General features: G+C 45.2%; 1 protein-coding gene across 1 annotated transcript in view; it reads left to right on the forward strand.

The window, feature by feature from the left end:
• The window catches only part of RNF216 (ring finger protein 216), a 76,198-nt gene that overhangs the window by 5,563 nt on the left and 47,536 nt on the right, over positions 1 to 23,099 (forward strand). The window contains 11 exon segments of the mRNA XM_030958013.1: positions 9,068 to 9,196; positions 10,317 to 10,450; positions 11,426 to 11,896; positions 11,899 to 12,276; positions 13,779 to 13,855; positions 17,339 to 17,441; positions 18,287 to 18,451; positions 19,438 to 19,552; positions 19,830 to 19,969; positions 20,888 to 20,938; positions 21,903 to 22,040. Of these exon segments, the coding sequence (XP_030813873.1) occupies positions 9,130 to 9,196; positions 10,317 to 10,450; positions 11,426 to 11,896; positions 11,899 to 12,276; positions 13,779 to 13,855; positions 17,339 to 17,441; positions 18,287 to 18,451; positions 19,438 to 19,552; positions 19,830 to 19,969; positions 20,888 to 20,938; positions 21,903 to 22,040 (1,839 nt within the window). The 5' untranslated portion in view covers positions 9,068 to 9,129.

A 23,099-nucleotide genomic window follows, 5' to 3' on the forward strand; every position in this document is an offset into this window, starting at 1 on the left:
TGTTTTCTGTTCTGATACAGTGGTATTTACCTCAAATACAGCCTCTTTGCTTTTCTGCTATTTTAACGTACTCCAACTCCACAGTGGCCACTGCCACGTGACATGGGTGAGGTCAGGCTGGACAACTGTCACAAGCCTGGAAGGCTGCCCTGGGTTTTCACTGCTGAGAGCTTGCTGGGCTGGAATTGGCTGCACGGCTACACGTGGCTGTAAACAAAACTAAACCCAGTTTTACAAAGGCTGTTGCTGCCCATCTGGAAAATCTTTTGACAAGTGGTCATCTGTGGTGCTGGAGCAGCAAGGAGGTAGTTGCAGTTCTTCTGTGACAATGCTCCTCCTGCAGCAGTTGTTGGGTGCAAGAGGCAGCTTATTTTTACTCTTTCCAGCAGAAATTGGTGCAGAGCATGGATTTGTTGCTCAAGTGTTGGCACCTGTCTTACAGGGTTTCTGTTGGTATTTTACTCTGAGTAGGTAAGGCCATTTAAGAATTATCACTGTGAGCTTGGCCTGTTGGCCCAGTCTGGCTCTAAACTGGCTTTTGTGTATATTTAAACCCTTAATTGATTGTGTAAAAGCATCTTTCAAAGTGCCTGACCTTGCAGGAGGAGCACATGTAATTTGAGTGGTAGGGATAGGCTGTGGCTGTATCAGCTTAAGCTGCAGTTTAAGATCTTCCCCTTCTTGCAGTTTATTTTGCCATCTTAATTCTGTTCTTCCAATTCCACCATGTGTGGAGGGTATCTGATCTGAATCCTACGCAATTGTTTTCCAGGGCATTTCCTTTCAAAGCTGTAAGAAATGCTGGAGGAGCTCAGTGTGAGGGGAGGAAACAAGCTGTGGTATGGGAACATGAGTATCCTTAACAGGTATTGAAGTGAAACCCTTCTGAGCATGAAGCCACAGCTTCTGGCTGCTGACCTTTGGAGCTGTGGCAAGTGCAGGTGCTTAAAGTGGCCCTAAAAAAAGGGCATGGCTACTGTAAGCAGAATATGTGACCTGTGAAGTCATTCTTTTTGGAAGTCCCTCACTCTGGGGTGTTTGACACCTGGAAGGGTTGGTGGCAGGCTTTTAAGTCAATAGTTCTGAAAGTGCTGTGCAGATTGACAGAGACCTTCTTTTTGCCAAGGTGGGCTGCTGCAGTAAGTCAGATTTTTTTCCCTGTGTGCCACCTCAAGGTCAAGTCTCAGCTTTTGTGTTGTCAGCAGCTTTGAGAACGAGGTGAGGTGTGCTGTGCTTGAAAGCAAAGTTTTTTGTGATAAGTTCAGGTCACATTTAAAATAAAATACAAAAATACCCCTTTCCACATTTTTTATTGGTGGTGCATTATGCTTGTAATTTTTTCTGGAGCACAGCTTCCCAAGTGCAGCTTAGGTGGTTTCCTGAGTGGGTCTGATGGGCAGCTGCTCAGCATCCATCAGAGCCTGTCAGTTCCTTGTGGTTTTCAAGTCCTCTGGCTGCCTCTGGAACTGAACCTGACTCTGTGCTTTCCAGCCCTTTTGGTTTTGGTCTACTTAGCCCTCTCCTGCTTTTCACAGCAGTTTGCTGGTTGTGTGCAGCCTGGTTCTCCCTGCTCTCAGTGCCCCTGCAGACAGGGCTGTGAGCTGAGCAGGCTCCTGATTGCTCATCCATGTGAATGTCAGTGCCACTGCCTGTCCCAGCAATCTTAAATCCTTTATTTCTGTTTCCTCTCCAGTGAAAACAGAGCTAGGATGGGAACCTGAATGCTCCTGAAGACATTCATCCAGCTTGTTAAATAACTACTTAAAAGGTTGCACTTGGATTTCTTTGTTCTGTTAAGCTCTTTAAAGTGGCATCCAGGATGCCTTAAAAAAGAAAAGAAAAAAGGTAGGAAAACTACTGAGGATTTGGAGAGGAAATGCTCTGTCCTTTCTCCTGGAGGGATCTGTGAAGTACAAGTAAGAGAGGAGCACTCTGCTGTATATCCTGGGGCTCACAGGGCATTTCTCCTGCTCTCTTCCATGTGGCTGCTGGGTTTATGGAGAAGAGAAGGCAGCTGCAATTAATGCTCTGTGGAGCTGTGGCAGGTATGTGCAGCACCTGGGGCTTTGTGGAGTCCAGCTCTTTAAACCCACAGGTGACTGAATCTTGGTGCTGATCAAAGCAGCCCCTGGCTGTGAGTTCAGGGAAAGGAAACTGGAAGTAAAACTCACTCTGGAAGCAGCAGAACTGTAAATCACATGGTTTCATGTGCTCTTCCATTCATCCCCACCCTTATAGCACAAAATCAGAACAAATGAGGTCTTCTAAATGATGGTTTGGGAGACAGGCTGTGAGCAGAGCAAGGCTGGGTTTGTGTGCAGGTCTGTAGCCAGGTGCTGGGCTGCTGGTGTCTGAATTGTTGCATCAATGTGAAATGCAAAGCTGGCACCTGTGTTTGTGATGTGGGAGGGTGGTTTTGGATTTAGGGATTACACTGGATGATCTTGCACATGCCAGAAGTCTGAGGCAGGCAGAGTACTGCCCTTTGCCGGAACTAACTCCAGGAACACCTCCTTCTCCCTCAAAACCTTGATTTTTCACTTCACTCTTAGAATGAGCTGCTCAAGGTAAAGGCTTTAACTCTCCTTTACAATTAGAATTTGTAGATTTAATTTTTTTTCAGGACTCAGTTGTGGGGAGGGAGAATGACAGATTCAAAGATTTCTACCTCTTGTGCAGAGAGTGGGTTTTTGCATGCATCAGAATGAGGAGCCTTGTGCTGCTCAGGGAGATGGGATGATGGGAGCTCTGTTTTTTGTCAGAGGGACTGATGGGGGTCCTGGAAAGGCCTGAGGACTGAGATGTCCACAAGTTGACCTTGATGCCAATCACCAGGGAATAGCTCAAAGGAATGGGAAATTTTCATTTGTGTTGCCCAGTTTTGGAAAATGAATGCAGCTGTTTCAAAATAGTCTTACATTTTAGAGAGTAGCTCACAGAGCAGATATTTTGCTAGGGAAATGCAAATATTTTACAGGTTTGGGAAGGAAAGCTGGTGCCAATGTATGTGGCCAGCTGTTAGTGAATTAGGTAAAACTTGGGTACATTTCCTTGCTCTTGTACTTTGTGTTTCAGATAAAAATGGTGATTGGGTACTTCAAACAATTGTGATTAATAATTATGATACTGTGTCCTTGATGAAATGAACTGCAAGTAAGGTTGATGAGAAGTCTTGTGATGTACAAACAGCCAAGATATTTCCTGTAAGTCCTGAGTGGGCTTAGAAAATGGGGAAAAATCTAGTTGGGGATTTGAAGCCAAATAATCCCTAAATATCTGCTCTCTTGTTTGCCCCTGAGTAAGCAATTTCCATTAGCCTGGAGCAGTGGCACTGAGGTAGCCTGTCCTGTGTAAATCTGTAGCCTCTCTTTTTGGAGCATGTCTTGGTCCCACTCCTGACTCTGCAGTTACCCATGGTGAGCCTGGGAGGAGAGAGCATCACTCCCTTCAGTGCTTTTCTCCTTGGGTAAGAGACGGTGAGGAGCAGGGAACTTTTGGGAAGTAACTGGAAGCTGTGATTGCTGCCAGATTCATTCCTCATTTCCATCTTCATTCATGACCTGTCCTGGAGCTGCTGGAGCCAGTTACAGGCTGGTGTGGTTTTGGAAATAGTGGCTGCTCTGCTGGGATACTGAACTGTGTGTGTTGGGTGTCTTGTCTGTCAGGACAGGTGAGCATTCAGGTTTCGTTTACTTGCCAAAAAATACTTCTTGTATTATATAATATGTTTTGGTGTGGTTAAACCAGTTCTGTGGCTTTCTGCCCTAGAAATTTAACCTGGCTCTTTTTATTGTTCGTTTCAGTTTCTGTTCCTTGATTTTTCTCACATCTCAGGAATCCTGTCTTCCCCTTCTCAGAGTGTATGTGTTTAAAATCCTGTGGTAAACCAAGCCAGCTGCTAATGTGGGAAACACTTGGGGAATACTTTATAACTCACCAGCCAGTTCTGTTATTAAATGATCTTCAGGTTTGTTGTTTCTCTTCAGCATATGCTACAGGTCCATAAATTGGTGGCAGAGCTGTGTGGATGCTCTTGTCCTAAGCCTACCCCTGGTCTGTGCTCCTGAGAGGAGCTTTTGGCCAATACCTGTAGCAGATTGTGCTGCTGAAACCAGGTGGCCTTTCCTATGAGCTCTGCCCACACACTCCTGCCTTCAGAGGCCAGGGTAAGGCTTTTGGGCTGGAATCAATGCTTTTTCCACTTTCCCCAGGCTTGGAACTGAGCAAACCTGCTGGCAGAGGCCCTGCTGCAGCCCCACGTGTTGCCCTCTGGCTCTGTCCCTTTGTAGGGTGTGAGGCAGTGGCAGTAGCTGCCCTGTGCATAGCAAATAGGATTTGTTTGTGCCCAGCACTTCTTGTTGGGCTTATGATCAGGGGATTTCTAATTTTCAGTTGGGATGATGCTGCTTAACACGATCAACCCCTGTTAAACTCTCCCTGCTCAGTGCCTGTTACAAGGAGCAGCCCCCAGCAAACGGTGAACCCTTTGAAATGTTTTTGTGAAATGCTTGACAGTAAGTCAGGCTGGTTTATTTCCCTTCTGTTGTGCTTTATTTTTTTTATTTCTAAAGACTGAATTTTTAGCTTTTCATTTTGGTGGTTGTTACAAGCCCTGCATTATTTAAGTAGCTTGTTTTAGCAGCTTGAAATAAGCCAGAAATTCACCTTGCTCGCAGGCTACCAGCAGACACGTTTGCTGCCCGCAGGCACAAAGTAGGAGTTGATGCTCTTCTGTCAGTGTAGGTGAGCAACAGTGGTGTTCTGTGAGGGGGAGAGGCTAAAACACAGTGATTTGATGTTGCTGACATCTCTTTCAAGTTGCTCTTTTTTTTTCCCTCCCCCCTGTTCATTTGGGATCTCAGTTCCTACCTCCCCTGCTTTCTGTCTAGTCCTGTTGCCTTGAGCTGCAGCCAGACAAGAGCACTTTGAGCCTAGTCCCATCTTGGGTATGTGGGAGTTCAAGATTTCAAATGCTGTAAATGAGGGGGGGAAATGCATTACACTGTGTTGAGAAGGGGGGCTCTCCCCTTGACTGTCAGTTTGAATTCCAGCACCATCTGAAGATGCTCATCACAGCACAAATGTGGGGTGGAGGGAGCAGATTTGAGTTCTGCTCCAGTTACTGCAGTCCAGAAACGCCTTCATATATCAGGGGATTAAATATATGCACAGCACCGATGGTGGCTATTTTTAGGTTAAGCTAAAAATGTGTCGTGTGGTGTTTAAAAGGCTTTTGAATGGGTTTTGGAAATCCTTGTGTAAGCATTCTGTGTGCTCCTGAGACCTGCTTCACCTCGTAGCAGCTGATCCCTTACCTCATAGTAGTGGTTGGAAGCAGTGGTTTTGTGGATGATATTTTTGCATGGTTGAGGAGCTTGTCCAGGAAGTCCCTGTGACCTCAGCTGTCAGTCTGAGGTCTTGTCACTTCAGAGAACTGCTAAACCCAAGTCCCTGGTGGGCTCTGCTTTTCCCAGTAGCTGTTCTGGTAATGTGTTCTTCTCTGAATTCACTGTAGGAAGAATTATAATGGGGAGGATTTTATTGTCTGCACAGTGAAACAGCTGTGTGCTGGGTCAGAGGGTGCTGGGCACTGAACAGGCTCCCCAGGGAATGGTCCCAGCCCCAAGGCTGCCAGAGCTCCAGGAGGGTTTGGACAATGCTCTCAGACACAGGTGGGATTGTTGGGCTGTCTGTGCAGGGCCAGCAGCTGGGCTCTGAGCCTTGTGGGTCCCTTCCAATTCAGGATATTCTGTGACTGAGTTATGGAGTAATACAGAGGTGAAATTGGGTGAGACCGCGTCTTCAGTGTGGTGGGTCCTCCCTGCACAGTCAGTGGGTGTCTTAGAAGTCATGATGAGAATTTTGTGTCACCTGGATCCTGCTATAGGGATTCAAGTCCCAAATCCAGCTTGATGTGCTGTGGTGCAGGTGGGAGCCTTTTAAGAAAAGAAGAAAAACTGAAAAAGTTTGGGAAAGTGTTTGCCTGACTGCTTTGCTGTTAAAACAGTTCCAGTTTCCTGTCCTTGACTGCATTGCAGGAAAGCTGATGGGCATGTTAGAGCCTGCTTATAGGTAGCCTTATTCTTTGCCTATAAATAGGCTCTGAAATCACTGAGGTAGTGTGGAATAGCTTCTTTCCATCTGTCTTCCTTGCTTTTTTATTATTGTTTATGTAGGGCAAGACCCCAGGGTGGCTTTGATCTTGTTACTTCACATTCTTGGCGGCCTGGTGCTATAAACATGAATAAACTTCTTATTCATGCCACTAGATGGAACTGGCCCATGCTTATGAATATTTGTTTAAACTTCAGCTCTGTATTGAGTATTGACAAAATGAATTGCTAGCTCTTGGTGGAAGCTTGGCTTTCACTCTCAAAGCAGGGCTTTATTAAACTGCTTGGGGTTTTATTCAGTCTGTTTTGAAGTAGGAAGAATTGCCAGTTCTTTCCAACCTTGGCTTTTTTTTGTTGTTGCCTTGACTGTGTATTAGAGTTAATGCTATTTATTATATTCCTGCTTTTACACCATTTTGGTGGTGTGCACACTTTATTTTATGGAAGTACAGATAGTTTTTTATCCCAAATTTAATTTCAGAATATTCCCTGTACCTCTTTCTCACTGCTGAAGGTGGAAGTGGGCAAGTTCCTCTCTAGAGGAGCCAGAGGGGCCCATAGAAAATATGACCTTAGTCTTGTGTCTTATCCATCATTCATGGATCTGAACAGCTGGGGCTTAGCCAGCATTGGACAAAGCACCATTTGAGCTATTTGGGAGAAGAAGTTTTTCCTTTTTTTTTGGTGGCTGTGCTGAGCATTTACAGTGTCACCCCACTGTGAAGCAGCCAGCCCTGCTAATGCACCACGAGTCCCTGGAGGAGAAAAATATCCAACCACTCAGCTTTGCTTGGAGCAGATCTGAGCACACACCTGTCCAGCCCCTGTCTGCACCACTTGATGCTGCAAGGGCTGGTTTGTGGCTCTCACAAATGTCCTTGTTCCTCCCAGGCAGTCTCAGAGTGATCCTTTGCTGTGTTTGCTTGGTGACCTTGGCCACACTGGGCCTACCCTGCTTCCATTTCTCCACCTTTTAAATGACAAGAAGTGAATTGATTTTGTTTGCTAAAGGAGTCAGGCAGCTAAGGATGAAAAAGTGCTATGCAGGGCTAGGTGATTGCTGTGCACAAGTACCAGGGAAAATACAACTGTAATAATGTGGATGTGACCTTTTACAAAGGCCAGAGTTTGCACGTTCAGTGACCCAGCCCCTGAGCTGCAGCTCCAGCACCTACCTGGGATGGTGGAACAGCACTTTCATGCCACTCTGGCAAATAAAGATTTATTTCTCCTTATAAGGCATAAAATTAAGAATCTAGTGGAAACACCCCCAAAATTTTGCTTTTCTGGTGTTTTCAAAGCACCATGTGCCCATGATAACCTTGGAGCTGCTTACTGGAATTAGGATGTGCTACTGAGGTATCAGGGCTCAAATGCAGGGTCAGTTGCATATTTATGATAATGCTGGTTAGAAGAGGCCTCTTGCTGTTCCCTCATCCAATTTCCCACTTAAAATTGGACCATCACCAGATCAAGGATCAGGTAAATGTGGATGTTTGTAGGCAAGCCTTGAAATCTTTATGCTGGAGGTTTCCTCTGAAGAAGGTTCCCTCAGGCACTAAGCCTGTGCTGCTGGGCTTTTATAAGTGCTAAATTGTACATTTTAATTTTTATTATTGTATCTTGTGCATCTGAATTAATTTCTTCATTTTACTGTCCTAGCTGCAAATCCTGTTCCCTGCAGAGGAAGTTAAGTAGAATTACTGAGGGGGAATTTATACTGCTCTTGTGTACTAGCAAAAAGGATTTTATAGCAGACCCACCATTTTCTTCCAGCTTATGCATCAGTAAATATTTAATAGTACAGATTCCTCTGTGCTGCAAAGAGGAGATGAATACTTTCCAATAAAAGAAAAAAACCCTCCTTTCAGTGATCAAATTGTGCTTGGAGTTCCTGTATGTGTTCAGCCTCTCTCTGATAGTGGGAATGGAGAGCTGTAAGCTGACAGAGCATAAAATGGAAACCTCCTGTTTAGTTTGCAGTGATTCCTCTGGCCCCCTAATCCTGTTTGGGAGCCTCTGGCCAATTCATTGTGCCTCTCTCAGAACAGGTGGGGGTAGCAAAGCTTAGCTTCAAAAAGCCAAGTCCTGTGAGGGAACCTGATTCCTGTCATGCTCTCCTTTTGGTGTGAGAGCAGATGGTGTTTCCTGGAATTTGTACCAAACCCTCGCTGTAAATCAGGGAAATCTCTTCTATAAAATAGCAGATGGTGGTAAGGAAGCGTTCTCTGGAATGTTCCTGTGCTGTTTCACAGTGCAGGCACAAACCACACACTGACACTGCTCTGCCCAGGGTGCAGCTTCCTTCTGGCACACCAGGAATGAGGGGGGTGTGGAAATGAGCTTGGAGCATCTCTGGTGGCTCTGAAGTTGTGCCTCAGCTTGGCAGCACTCGGGGAATTCAGGCTGGGATGGTGCTGTCCCTGTTGGCTGCTCCCCTCCAGGCTGTGTGTGACTTCCCTGGCAGTAAGTGTGACAGGGGTGGCTGTAGTGACATCATCTGGGGGTGTGAGATGCAGGTGGATGTGGGGATGCCCTGGGACAGCTCAGGCAAGGGGATTTTGCCCCTCTCACCAACTGATGGTGGCAGAAACAGCACTGTGTGGGTTGGTGCATTGGATTTTGGTTGGAAACAAGAGAAAGTCCACATACTGGGAGGGTTTGAGTCCTGCTTGGGTATAACTGCATCTCTCCTCCTTTTCTGTGATTGCGTTGCTCCTCCAGAGAGACTTCTCTGGCCTAATTGCACTCTTCAGTCCACTGTCTTAACTGTTGGAACACAAGATAACAAACATATCTCCTTTCAGGTCCTGAGAGGAGGGCACAGAAAAATACTCATATGGAGAGACTGCTGGGCGAGCCAGGAGAACCCCTAGCAGCTAAATCTTGAAAAAACCCCTTTAGGCTGAATCTGAGTTTGCCTGACTCCCTTGTGGTTTTATTTTATCTTCCAGTTCCTCACATGAGCCTGACTGCCATGCTGGGGCATTGACACTCTGGGGTGCAGCTGTTTAAAATGGCAGAGAGAGGTGGGAATGAAGAAGTGATTAACTTGAACAGCTTCAGCAATCACAGAGGGAAAGGTGAGTACTGATTTGTGCCTGTTTCCAAAACACTCATGTGAAACTCTGCTGAGCAGCAGGATTCACAGACCCTGAACTTCCAGGGAACTGCTGGAGGTCTGTTCTGTCACATCACACACTACTGTTACACTGACTTAGCCACCTACAGAAACTCTTTCATATTATGCAGGCATGCAAAATATTTGGCTCTTGTCTTTCTCACGTTGTACTGCCTCAAGGGATATTGCTGACTTCTTGGGAACACTGTGTAGATGTGTTTCAGCAGATCCAAGGAGGATCCATCCTTCTGAGAACCCCACAGGAGACAGGCTGACCCTAAATTTATGCTCTCACAGGGCTGTGTGCATTGGCACCCCTCCCTCAAGAGAGGAATTTAAAGTGAGGCTTTCTCTGTATGCCTGAAAGGTGATAAATGAACACTCATGCTAAAAAATAAGCCAAAACATGTCAGATTTTAGGGAAAGCATAGCTGCATGTTCTCTGTGCAGTACAGAAACCTTCTATTTCTGCCTTGAATCTCTCTCCTGTGTTCCAGCAGCTGTTGAGCAGCATCTGTACTCCATTCTTGACAAACCTTGAGGCACAAGGTTGTCATTACTAGCAGGGTATCTTCTGCACCCACAGCCACAGGCCTTATCTTGGCCCTGCATAAGGTACTCCTGCAAGGTCTCTCTTTCAGAAGAGGCTGAATTGCACAAAGACCCTTATCTCTGCTAGATTGCACTGCATTTTAACAAAGAAAATGCAATGTCCCTGAGATACTGAAGGTTCAGGATTTCTCTGCAGAAGTATTCCCTACATGCCTTGTTTGTAATTACTTTTGCAGCAGCTTGACTCGTGCTGGAGTTTGGGCAGTAGAAGATTCTTTGAGTGTCAGTGGCTGTCCCTGCAGTGTTGTGGTGATGAGCTGAAGCTGTGCAGGTGTTTTGCTGGAGGCTGAGGGATGCAGGAGTGGCTGTTACAATGCCTTGCAGAGGAATTGGTGACCTCTGAATGCTTCTTCCTGCAGTGCAAATGGGAAAATTGCTTTCTCAGATGTTTCAGTGCTACATGTACCCTGTAATTCTATTTATTTACCTTGAGCCAACAGCTGACTTCAACTTTACTTACTGTTCTGCAGACTGGATAAACCACAGAGATGAAAGTCTTATCACAATATCAGATTCCTCAGATGAAGATTTGCCTTTGTTGCTGGAGATGCCAGAAAAGCAGCAGACTGAGGAAGAAGATGATGATATAGTCATCTTAGCAGAGGTAACTTTTCATTGTTGCAGCTGCTGTGCTGTATTCATGGCCTGTGTTGGCAAGTCTTGTGCCAATACCTGATGCATTCCTCTGAGTCCTGCCTAGTTATAGCAGTCTGCTTAGGATGTCTGCAATAACAGTGAAGTGATGGCATTTTGCTGGCTTGATTTAGTCATATTTTGGGCACAGGAGGGGAGAACCAGACTGTGGAACTGCATTGTGTAGTTTCAGTTCTACTTGATGAAGGTTGTAGCTCCCATAAAGTTGTCTGTTTGAATCCAGCAAGGCGGAGTGCTTTGCAAGAGGACTTGATCTTCCATAAAATGTTTTCAAACCATGCCTTACTTGATTTATAGATGTACTCTGTATGCTTTATATTCTTCTATGCTATTTGCATTCATGTTGGGCTGTTGCAGGCACTGATATTTTTTCAGCATTTCATATCTGTCTTATATTAAGAATATATTCCAATTTCCTGTTAAATTAACCAGAAGTGCTGAGAAAATGGATTGCAAAGCTGACCTTTCTGCTTCTTAGTTGAAAACAGCAGCAGAGAACACTCAGGCTCTGTTGGCATACAGCAGTCTGCCTGCCAGAGGCAAGAACAAGGCCAGAGATTAATATTTGGAGCTTTGGTTCCTGCCTGTTTAAATAAATTGGTGAGAACACAAATATGTCATCAGTTAGTTCTTCCTTCCCAGAGTATTTTACTGGAAGGGAAGTGAGTACTGAGGTGAGCTTAGGAAATTATTCCAATTTGAAAGTCCTGTGCATCCCCCCTGTGCTGAAGGTTCTTGTAGCACCTGGGGACAGGCTGGTGACACAGATGTGTGGGTTGCAGTTCTGTGCTTTATTAAGCATCTTGCTGAACAGACTGTTTATCAGTTTCCCATCAGAAGTTTTCTTAGATGCAGAAATATCTGGAGCAGGGATTCTGACACACAGACAAGAATTCCTCCTTTCTCTTGTTGATGTCCTTTTCAGACCCCAAAGCATCAGCAGCCTCTGCGTCCCAATGTCATCAGACCTGCTGCTCCATGGCAGGGTGCAGACACTGTGGGAGAAGGAGGATCCAAAAGTGCTGTGGAGCCTTTGAGCACAGACCTGCAGCATTCAGCTGTGCCCTGTGAGGGACATGGGAGTAACCTCATGGTGGAGAGCAATGCTGGACCGAGCAGGGGTGAGAGTGTGGATGTTGCCTTGCAGCAGCCAGGACCGTCTGAGCCGAATGGGCCCAGATCTGAACTTACAGGTAGCCAGGAGCCTGGCCCAAGTGTGCTGCCACTGATCAAGATGGGTCCACAGCCTGCTGATAACACAAAAATCATTAGTCTGGAGAATGCAAACCTTCCACCTCAACAGGAGGAAAGGATGGAAGCTCGGGAATGGCAAGGAAAGAACTTGGAGCCAGAGCAGAAACTTGAAGGAATAGCTGCTAAAACTACCCCAGAGCAGGGGAGATGCAGGAGAAGGGCCAGCTGGAGCCCCGGCACTTCCCACCGCAGGAAGATGAGCCTCGGGCTGTGGCGAACGGCCGCGCTCCTCAGCAAGGACAGCCAGAGGCAAACCCGGCATCTCTGCAGGCGTACGGAGGGAAGGCTCCAGGGCCCGCCTTCCCCCGGCCCGAGCCGCCCCAGGACGGCATTCCCGGCCCTGCCTCCCCGCAGCCCGCACATCCCCTCGAGGAACCGGCTCAGCCGGCAGGGACAGACAACGAGCAGCCCGGGCCCGCCTTCCCCGCTCAGGGCTCGCGTGAACTCGGCTCGGGGGACGTGCCGGAGCAGGGAGCTGCTGGGCAGGAGCAGGACCTCACTGCGCTGCTCATCAGAGAGACAGTAAGTATTCCCAGGGCTCCTCTGCCTCCTGTGTGTGTGATGTTTTCAGACAGGTTTTTCAAGGTGTGTGGAGTCTCACATGCTCGGAATGCATAGCTGCAAATCCTCTTTGCTTTGGCTGAGATTCAGCCATGCACCAGGTGAGGAGCATGTGATGAGCTGTCCTGGAAAACTTTTACTTAACATGAAATAATCTGTGTCTGTTGCCTGAAAGACCCTCTTGGATCTGGTCTGGTTTTATCTGGTTCTTTCCTAATCCAACACTGTAGAGCTGGTTTAAGATTGGATATAAAACTAAATGAGTAAACCTGGGACACTAAACAGTAGCAGAGGGATACAGGGTGGAGTAGAGAAGTTTTAGAGGCACTTGGCTGAGAGCCAGGACTGCTTTCAGCTGCCTCTCCTAAAGGAGTGTGGTCCATGCCCATGTTAATGCCGCCGTGGTGGCCAAGGGTAAGGGTTGCCCTTGCAGTTTGGATTTTCAAGCAGCAGCACCAAGGAGTAACTGGATAAGCACCATGAGGACTTGTGTATGTTAAACTGCACATGCTCCATGTGTGAAGCTTAGCATGAGGGACACTGGCTGTGACAACAGCCACCAAGAAGGACACTCTTTATCCTTTGGTATATCCAGCAGCTTGGGCAGCATGGTTTATATATGATAAATAAAGCTAAATAAAAATGTGGTGATTCATGTGTGTGATGTTTGCACACCTCTCTCCTTGATTGCTAGGGAGGGCTTGTTGAATATTTTATCTTGCAAATAGGCGTATTCTTATGTGTCTGTATGTTCCACCACCACCCCATCCCCTCCAAGTCTTCCCTCCACATCCCATGGCTAATTCTACTTAGGAAAACTGCAGTTGAGGAAAATAATTTTTTAAGTAGCAGCCTAACAAAATTCAGTTCTTTCTAAGACCTTATTGCTCAGAACCTTTGAGATGGTAAGAGGCTATTCTAGCAGTGTCAGTCCAGTCTTGCAAAGCAAAATACCACATGGTAGCAGTACTTGTAGAGAAACCCCAGAGAGAGCAGCAAACACTGGGAGAGCCTTCACAGAAATGCCACCAAAGGTTTGTTTTCTGTTCTGGTCTCATTGCTGGTGTGTCTGAGCTCATTGGGTGGGGGTACATGTTGTTGGTTTATCCCCTTTTGCTTTGGAATGTTGTATTTCAGCACATAGTGTGGAGCTCCTTGCTGCTCATGCTGGAGGTAAATATTCCCTTTCCTTGGGTTGAAGTTCATTCTTATGGAGCCTGAATGTCACCTTAGGCCAGGTGCTCTTGGCTTTTCACATCCCTGCCCTCACTCTTCCTTTGAGAAAGAGCTGTTAGCCGTTATCCTGTGGAGCAAGGCTGGATGACTGTAAATGATCTCTTGACCATTTTGCCTCGAGTCTCAGGATTTTGTTGATTAATTACATATAAATCCCTGTCCTAGGTGCTATGTCTGTTACACAGCTTCTCTAATACCTATATAACCTTTACCTTTTCCTACTGTAGGAAGCAAGATTCCCAGATGTGAAGAAAGAATATATTGAAGAATTAATCCTCATCAAGAACTGCTATGACTTAAATGTGTAAGTATAGAGGCAAGAACCAGAGTGCGCCATACAACTGCAGCACTTTCCCATGTCCCACCTGCCAGGGATGCTGCTTTAGAGCACATCCAGGCTGGGCCTTCAGCACTGCCTTGGTAGTACCACAGATTCTTTTTTTTTGTTCTGCTAACTGAGCTGGTTTTAAGTCTTTTCTAGTTCTGTTGTGCTGTAGCTTCTCTGTTTTTAAGATAATCTACTTGAAGATACTACCTATAATTTTGTTGTACCTATTACTCTTTAAAAAAGTCAGTGTGAGGATTAAGGTGCTAAGATGACTGCTATAAAACATAGTATGGAGATGGGTTGGTGAGTTTTGAGTTGGAGGAAATCATTCCCTCCGTTTCACTGGTTTTTGGACTTTTCCAGGTAAAGCTGACACTGGCTTGAAGTCCATTATTTAATGTCCTGATGTTGGCTTTTATCCCATTTACTTGCTCAAGTAGCAGTGGTGCTGTTTGAATTCTCTCACATCACTTTTTGGGGATAGAACAGAGCAAACACATTTAGGGGCTGGTAGGTTATAGAGATCCAATGAGGGACTGATTTTGGTCAAACTGAGCGGAAATATGAGCAAGAAAATGAAATAAAAGGAGAAGAAAGCTAATGTGAGGACTTGCTTTCCAAATTGCATTAACAGCTCAGGAATACCTTAATGTTCATCACACTGGAGATTTCTGGGAGTCAAGTTAAAGTCAAAAGTTTAGAAAAAAGTGATTACCCTTCCTGCTGAGTTGCATCATCTCCCTGCCCTGCTGGGTAGAGCTGGGGAGTGAAGGATTGCATGTGCTGGCACCAGCAGCACCGAGGGGACATGGTTTGAAGTAAATCACTTGTGGCTGGTGTCTGATGCTTGGTGGCCTCTCTTTCTCCCTCTGCAACTGTCTCTGTTATCTCCAGCATGTCCAGACTAGTTACTGTGTGATCCAAGAATGAGGAAAAGGTGTTGGTTGCCAGAATGTTCATTTGTGTAAACCCAATGCCCTTTCCAGCTAACTGGGGCACTAATTAAGCAGCATTTAAGTGTGTGAGGTTTAGAATTAGTCATTGGGCCATAAGTTAACTGGTGAGGAACTAAGGATGATCCCATCCATTGGGCACAGATTTCCTATTCTGCTGTGCTGCCTGTGCTGTGAAGTTGTGTCTCCCAAGTAGGGCTTCTTGGTTAGAAAGTCAGCAGAGTAGAACTTCTTTCTGATCTTATAAAACTGCTTTCCCTGCACTTGTGGAGCAGCTCTGGGGTGCCCACACCATGGACTGGGTGCACCTCAGGGTGGATGGTTGTGGTGGGAATGTAGAGGACAAGCAGAACCATTCCTTGGGGCAGTTGGGCTGTTGAAGGTGTGCATCTGGCTGCAGGACTCTCCCAGATTGTGTGAAAAAAACTCGGGTTTGTGTCCTGGGGGGATTTAGCGAAGCTTGATGGAATTAAATCCCACTATTGGCTTCTGTCAGTCTTAATGTGCTCCTTCCCTTTTCGCTCCCGCAATCTCTTCTCTCCCATTGTGTGCCACAGACCCAGGGAGATGAAAAGGTGCTTCCAGGCTTCCCTGTAGGCCATCTACAGTGCCTGCTCAGCGGTGCGTTACCCACTTACTGGATGATAAAGATTTCTTCTCCATATTTTTATTCCTTTAACCAAACCATCTTTGGAGTTGTCACTGCACCTTTTGTGTGAGAACAAATGGGTCAAAGCACTGGTCAGCCTCGCTGGCAGGGTCTTTTTGATCTCCATGGTGTGTCAAGTTGAATCAGGCTTGAAATATAATAACTAAGGGTGAGTGGTTTTGGGCAGGGGTGAGGCTTTTAACCAGCTCTGCGTCCTGTGGTGCAGATATTAATGAACAGTGCCATGAGTGTGGGTGTGCTGTGCAGCAGGACCCACTTAACTAATTGTCACACACTGGAGGTCAACATCCCCCAAAATCCTCAGCGTGGAAATGGCAACATGCAGGAGAGTTCACATGTACCCTGGCCATGCCCCAGCTGAAACCCTTTCCTTAGAGCCACGATCTGAGCTCCTTGAAGTTTCTGTTTTGTTGGATTAAAACAGTTATCTTTTACCAAAGGGATGGCAGGAGGTGGGAGCTGGAAGCTATTAAATGCTCAGTGCCAAGATATTTGTTGTTTTCCCCAAAATGATCTTCTTAAAACTTTCAGCTGATGTGAAAGATAAGATGTGGGATCCCCTCTTAGCAGGGTATCATCTATTCAGCTTTTGTGTGCAGGAGCTTTCACACTCAGTCAAAAGCTTCTGGTTCAATATGTCAATACCTGATTAAACAAAAAGAAATGCCCCTGCTTTGAATGTGAAAGCAGAGCTAAAGTAATCGTGCCTTGATAGTGGGTTAATGCTTCAAGCCAGTTCAGATTTCTTAATTAGGGACTGATTTCTGACATCAGGAATATAAATTAGCTGCAATTATGTCTTTGCTGCAGCCTAGGACCTTCTCATTCCAATAGTTCTACAAATGTTAATTGCTTGTCCTGGCTCTTTTCAGAAGGATCTTATTCTGCAGCTGGGGAAACTGAGGAACAGCTTGTGTTACTGGCCCCAGCCAGCACAGCTGCTTGGTGAGGGCTGAGAAAAAGCTGTGGGAGCCTGATTCAGGCTGCCCTTTCAGAAGGGTTTCTGGAGTATTTGTGACTCTCCACCAAAGGGGCATTTGAAAACCCCTTGCTGAGTCTTTTCTAAGCTAAAATAATCAGTTAAACTACACTTACCTGACAGTTATGACTGTTTGTGGTAGGACCTCAGATATGCTGCATTTACAGGCTGTTAGGCAAATTTTCAGCAATTTTAGTGGTTATTTTCTAAGTGCTCTTCTCACCAGACCAGTTTCTAGTGGAATTTGGGTAATGCTGGTGTGATTGCAAGCTTTGTTACAATGAAACCTGTATTCAGAGTTTGTATTCCATGGAGATACACATCTTAAACTTCATTTTTTCTCTGCTTTAATCATGGAACCACAGAATAGTTTGGGTTGGAAAGGCCATTAAAGATCACCTGGTTCCATCCTCTCTGCTGTGGTCAGGGACACTTTCCACTGAACCAGGTTGCTCTGGCTGCTTTAATGTGAAGGTAGACTGAGAATGGAGGCTTTGATTCAAGTTTGAATCTGTAATAGTTTGTTGAGGAAGACATGACCCTTTTCTGGGTTTTGTAGAGATTTCTGTGGTTTTTTTCCATATATGATTAGTAGCTCATCCATACAAGCTTTATGTATGTAAACTTAATTATTGAAAGACAAATCTATTTGCTTTTCCTTCTGCAGCCACACAGCTGATTATTTTTCATTTCATTCTCAGTCATTTTCTTGCAGTTTGCTCTAGTCCAGGACCACCCTTGGTCCTTACAGGGCAGGCTTTGACTGTGACCTCATAATTATCCAATACTAAAAACTGGACAAATGAGAAATGAACCTGAGCTCCCCAACCCTGAAGTAACTATATTTATCTTTTCAGACTTTGTAACTTTCTTCTGGAAAATCCAGATTACCCAAAGAAGGAAGGCAGAGTGGTTTTAAACCCCAGCAGCAGCCTGCTTGCCAGCCAAGATGAGACAAAGGCAAGTGAGAGTATCCACATCTCCTGCTGCCTCTGGGCAGTCTGTTCAGCCTGAGTGGACCTTGGGATGTCTGCTTTGATTAGTGTGTGTTTGCAGAGTGCTTGGCTGAGCCTGGCTTTCACAGGAGGCCTCTGGGTATGTGGAAGGCAGCGTTAAATAGCAATAAATTAGTTGTTTGTAAGATGACTTCCAAGCCTTTCCTGTTTGGCTGTGCCAGAGCTGCACAGTGTCTGCTCCTTTGCCTCCAGCAAGCCCCTCTGCCCTGCCTGCCTGTCACTGCCCCATCTCAAGTGTTCATTTTGATAACTGAGACAAGAATTCCACAATCATTCTGTCATTCATCATGAAGTAGCCTTGGCCCTCGGGTCTCTCTTGTGAGGCCTTTAGGCATTGCCTTGCAGCCTCCTAACTGCAAATCTCCCTACAGATGCTTGATTTCGTGCTTTAAAACATCCATTTAACAAAAAATTCTCTCTGAGCTACACTCTGAGGGTGTTGTGTGGCCTGAGAGAGATGTTGAATACCTCTTTCTACTCTTGGAAGTGTCTCTCTACCTTGAGCTGATAAAGTTGTTCACTCTTCATCATGAACAATTTTCTAAATATTTCTTCTTGCTGTCTCAGGCAGCCACACACCATGGTTTAAACAACATTTTAGCTTGTGCAGGTCACCCTCAGAGGTGCCTGGGCCAGTAGGCTTTGCACCCACACTGTGCTAAGGTGCTCAGAGTTGGGTGCCTGCATCTTAGGTGCTCTGGCAGAATGCCCTGATCACTGAGAGAGCCATTTGTGACATTCCTATGTGTATTTATAGCAACCTTTTCATCTTTTTCATTTTCTCCTTAGGTGCCTAAAGTGGACTACTTTGACTTTTCCAAACTCGCCCCCCTTGACCAGCGGTGCTTTATCCAGGCAGCTGATCTCCTCATGGCAGACTTCAAAATGCTGAGCAGCCAGGACATCAAGTGGGCACTGCACGAGCTCAAGGGGCACTATGCAATCACACGAAAGGTGCTCCAGTTCAAGTCCGTTTTCTTTCCTGGGCTTATCTCCCATGTCTGCAGAGAGCACTGAGATAGCTTTGGCCTTACTGTATCATCTGCTGCTGTGTGGTTATGGGTTTTATAATAATCTTCCTTTCCTTTTAAGAAGTTTTAATCCATTTAGTAGAGATTTTCAAAATTTATTGGCCAGACAGAATGCTGCAGGAAGTTTTTACTTTCCCTAATAGGAGAGCTGGGGAAACATGAGCTGGCTCATGGTGGGTGATGCATTAAACTGGGAAGTGTTCCTGTGTGTCTCCACTGAAGTGCAGTATAATTGCCCATAAAACCCTGGCATTTAGTTAGATCTTAAAACATTTAGCTGCTGCTGCTGGTTAACTGGCTGCATGGAATTAAGAAGCAGCCTGAGTATCACTGTCCTGTTTTGTCTTATTATGACTTGTGGCATGAGTCCTGTATTCCTTATAAAAGAATTTCACTGTCATGGAGATGCAAAGACACTTGTTTGAAGTATCTGCAAACTGAGTGTCAGTGTGGGTTCAAGTTTTTGACTTAGATCTGCTCCTCTGATATGCCCTTGCTTGAGCTTGTTTCTCTACTGTTCCAGGACTTAACTAAAACAAAACTTGTTGTCTGTTCTCTTGATTGATTGAGCACCAAGTATTTGAACCTCACCTTTTTAAACAAGCCAAACACATCAACAAAAAAAGAAGCCAAACCAGCTCTGTTTAATACAGCTGGTGCCCACTTTGATATTAACAGCTGAGCTGTTATGAAGTATCATTCAGCTGCTTTGTTTTTATGGAATAATTACTTGAGTACATAAAGCAACAAGGTGAGCAGAAGAAAGATGTATATTTGCCTCTCTTTGGAGTGTTTGGCTTTCTAGGTTTGGATCAGGCCTATGCCCATGTTTGTACTGTGCTTCAGCTTGAATTAAGTGCTCCTGCTTTCTTCCAGGCACAGGGTTTAAGGCTGTTTGTTGTTTTCTAGGCCTTTTCAGATGCTATCAAAAAGTGGCAGGAGCTGTCTCCCGAAACCAGCGGGAAACGAAAAAGGAGGAAAGAAATGAATCAATATTCCTATATAGACTTCAAATTTGAGCAAGGTAAATGCCAAGCTGTGTATTATGCTCTCTGCATCATTATTGTAAGCAGAACTGGCTTGCAGCTGAAAGCAACTCCTGAAAGGGGATGTGGTCCCAAAAGAGCTGAGTTTCTGTCAGTGGTATCTGTTTTGGAGATGCTCCTCATTAGCACCTCTGCTTGGTGAAGTGCTGTGTGAGCTGCTGAAAGTCTGCAGCTGGTGGTGTATGCAGGAAGAAGGATTTAAGCTTTGTTCTGGCTGCTTTATCCCTTTTTATTGAGCCTTTAACTCTGCTTCAGGGGATGTGAAGATTAAGAAGCGCATGTTCTTCCTGGAGAACAAGAGAAGGCACTGGAGGACCTATGACAGGCTGTCCCTTCTCCCCCCAGTGCTGCTGGAGCAGGAGTTCTATGAGCAGAAAGTGAAAGAGATGGCAGAGGTGAGTGACAGGAGCTGCTTTGATCATGTGCAAATCTTCAACAACTGTTGAAGTTTTGGCCCTAAACATGAAAAATCTGTCTCTTACAGAAACTCAAACACCGAACCAAGTATTGAATAACTATGTTTTCCCCTTCCCTACCTGTTACACATATCTCTTTGCAAGAAACTCCATTATAAAGGAAAGAAGCCAAGCAGAGAATTTCATATTTGCTTAAATATGCAGCTGCTGCTTGTGCAAACACCATTCTGGAGGGGGAAGTTTGCTATGAAGTGGTGAAAGCTCTACTAATTAACTCTTTCCTCTAATTGCTAGCAGGCTTCTCTGCTGCTTTAGGGCTTGTAATTGCAGCTCAGTGTTGGTGGTGAGTAATGGGCAGGCCCAAGGCAGTGTGTCCACTCACTCTGCCCTCCCCAGGCTGGCAGTCCTGTGGTTCCAGAAGGGTTTCTCCCGTGCTGAGAACTGGATATTTTGAAACAGAACCTGCAACACCCACTGCTGTGTTGTCTTCCTCTCCTAGGCTGAGGAAAGAGTGAACTCACAGCTCTGCACTCACAGTCCTTTCTAAAGTAGCTCCTTAAAGATCCTTGTCTCTTAGGCAGATGGATAAGGTCTCCTTTGAAACAAAAAGCTCATGTTTTCTGGAGGGGCCCATTGGGTGAGATCATCTCTGCCCATGGAAACCTGAACCCCACAAGACAGAATTTGGTTCTTTGTTCTTGCTGCCTTTGCTTCTCCCATCTGTTTTAGCTGAATCAAAAATAGCTTAATGGCTTGGAGGGATGGGCTGAGTGATGTTACAAGCAGACAGCGAGCCTTTTATGGTGGTTTGTGAGTCCTGAGATAATGTAAATGAGTGGAGAGTTTGGAAAATTGCTTTATCTGTTCTGTAAATACAGATGCATGTGTCTCTTGCAGCATGCAGACTTCCTCCTGGCTCTGCAGATGAACGAGGAGCAGTATCAGAAGGTCAGGATCCATAATGTTATAAGTTGAATTCAGCTTGTGCACAGACACTTTTGCAGTTCCTCCTTCACAGATACTTTTAGCTCTGGAATGGAGCTTTTCTGAAGCTGCATTTCACTGTGCTGCTTTTGCTGAGCTGGCAAAACCTGTGTAATGTTTGTTGGCTGGCTTTTAGGAAAGGTATACAGGAGCTGAGGCCAGCAAGACAGTATTGATGCATGTAATGATCTGTAGTAATTCAGCTTGTATCTTCACTGCTCAGAACAAACATTGCAACAGAATAGCATCAGGTTTGCTCTCATTCTTGTCATTATGGCTGTTTCAAACAGATCCGCTGTTGTTGGAGCTTGGCCAGTGAGAAGGCCTTCCTTGTTTGCAGAAAGAATTTTTTAAAAACCTGAAAATCAGCTCTTCTGCTTCAGAGAAAGTGTAGAGAACAGTTCAGCAGCTGTGCATTACGTTTTGGTTTCAATGTTCATTTCCTTTTCAAACTTTAGAAAAGTGGGCTATACTTATACTTTTTAGCAGTGGCAAACTTCTCCACCCCCACAGTTAAGAGGCCAAGACAGGGTCTGCCAAGGCAGATGGTAAATGTTCCTTTAGAGGGTAACAGATCTGAATCTTGGTTTTCCCTATGAGAGTGGTGTGCACACTCAAGCTGCTTCCCTGTGACTGCAGCTTCCCAAACCCAAAATGCTGCTCTGCTTGTGAGCTAAGAATTATTAATCTCTTCATGTTCTGTAGCTTTCTGGATCCTGTCAAGCAGGACATGTAGATACAAAGTGACTTGAAACAGCGTTTCTGATTGCTTTTAGAGAATTTAAACCACCAAATAAGATATCTAATGGAATGGTGTGTATCTGTAGCTGTTTTTTAGCATTAATGCTGGCAGTTTTTTCTGCCTTGCAGTTGTGTGTGTGTTGCTATAGCTGTTGATGTTTTGATGCTGTTCCTCTGGTGGCTGCAGGATGGACAGATGATCGAGTGCCGCTGCTGCTATGGGGAGTTTGCCTTCGAAGAGTTGACTCAGTGTGCAGATGGTCACTTGTTCTGCAAGGAGTGCCTAATTAAATATGCTCAGGAGGCAGTTTTTGGCTCTGGGAAGGTAAGGATTTCACAACTGGACAAGGGGGAAATGGGTAATTGCTGTTGGGAGATGACATTGCTGTTTGTGTAGTGTTGTGACTTAAAACAGATGTAACTGCACTTCCCAGGAAATACTTGAATGGAATGGTGCCCTGAAATCCAAGTCAGTCTTGCCATCAAGTGAAGCCAACAACTTCACAATGTGATCTTTGCATGGGATTTCAGGGTTACTAACCTCCTTTTTTTTTTCTCTCTCTCTGCTTAGCAATTTGATTGTTAGGAAAACTTTATACAACACTCATAGTAAAACAATCATTTGTTTGGCTTTTATTTTCTATATTATTTTATTCTATAAATAAACCAGTGGTATCTGTACAGGGAACAATTATCTCTGACTTGGCCTATCTCCTTCTACCTAAGAGTGTTTGTCCTTCATAGTATCACTGTGATCCCAACTTAACTGGGAGGTTAGTTCCTCTATGGTACTACTAACCTCCTTAGTCTCTGATTTAACTAGCAATTATCCTGGTACTTAGCTGAGTTATAAACAGGTCATTAACCTGCTCTGAAGTGTGTCTGCTCCTTTGCCTCAGGATATGATGCTCAAACTGTGGGATGCTGTTGTACTCTGGGATCCATTTCATGTAAATGTATAAACAGACAGCTATATTTTATGTGACTTTATTGAAAAGAATGAAGTGTGTGAGTGCTGGTTCTCAGCAGAGACTGAACAATAATAACAGGCTGATATATGGTCACAATGGACTTGGAGTGAATTGTGATCCTAGCTGGCAACAGCACCTTCCTGCCCAGTGCTTGTTTGAGGCCTGATTTGTTTAATTAGGCTTGTTCGTTCCATAGTGAACCCATTCTCTGGCAGTCGTCTTGGGTGGATTTAGACGAGATCTTGGGAAAAAAATTTTGTTATGGGGCACTGGCAAAGGTTACCCAGAGAAGTTGCAGATACCCCATCCCTGGAAGTGTCAAGCTGGACAGAGCTTGGAGCAAGCTGGGATAGAAGCTGTCCCTGCCCATGACAGGGATTTAGAACTGGATGATTTTTAAAGTCCCCAAACCC

This window comes from Camarhynchus parvulus, chromosome 14 (assembly GCF_901933205.1).
Source record: "Camarhynchus parvulus chromosome 14, STF_HiC, whole genome shotgun sequence".
In the NCBI taxonomy this organism is placed as follows: domain Eukaryota; kingdom Metazoa; phylum Chordata; class Aves; order Passeriformes; family Thraupidae; genus Camarhynchus; species Camarhynchus parvulus.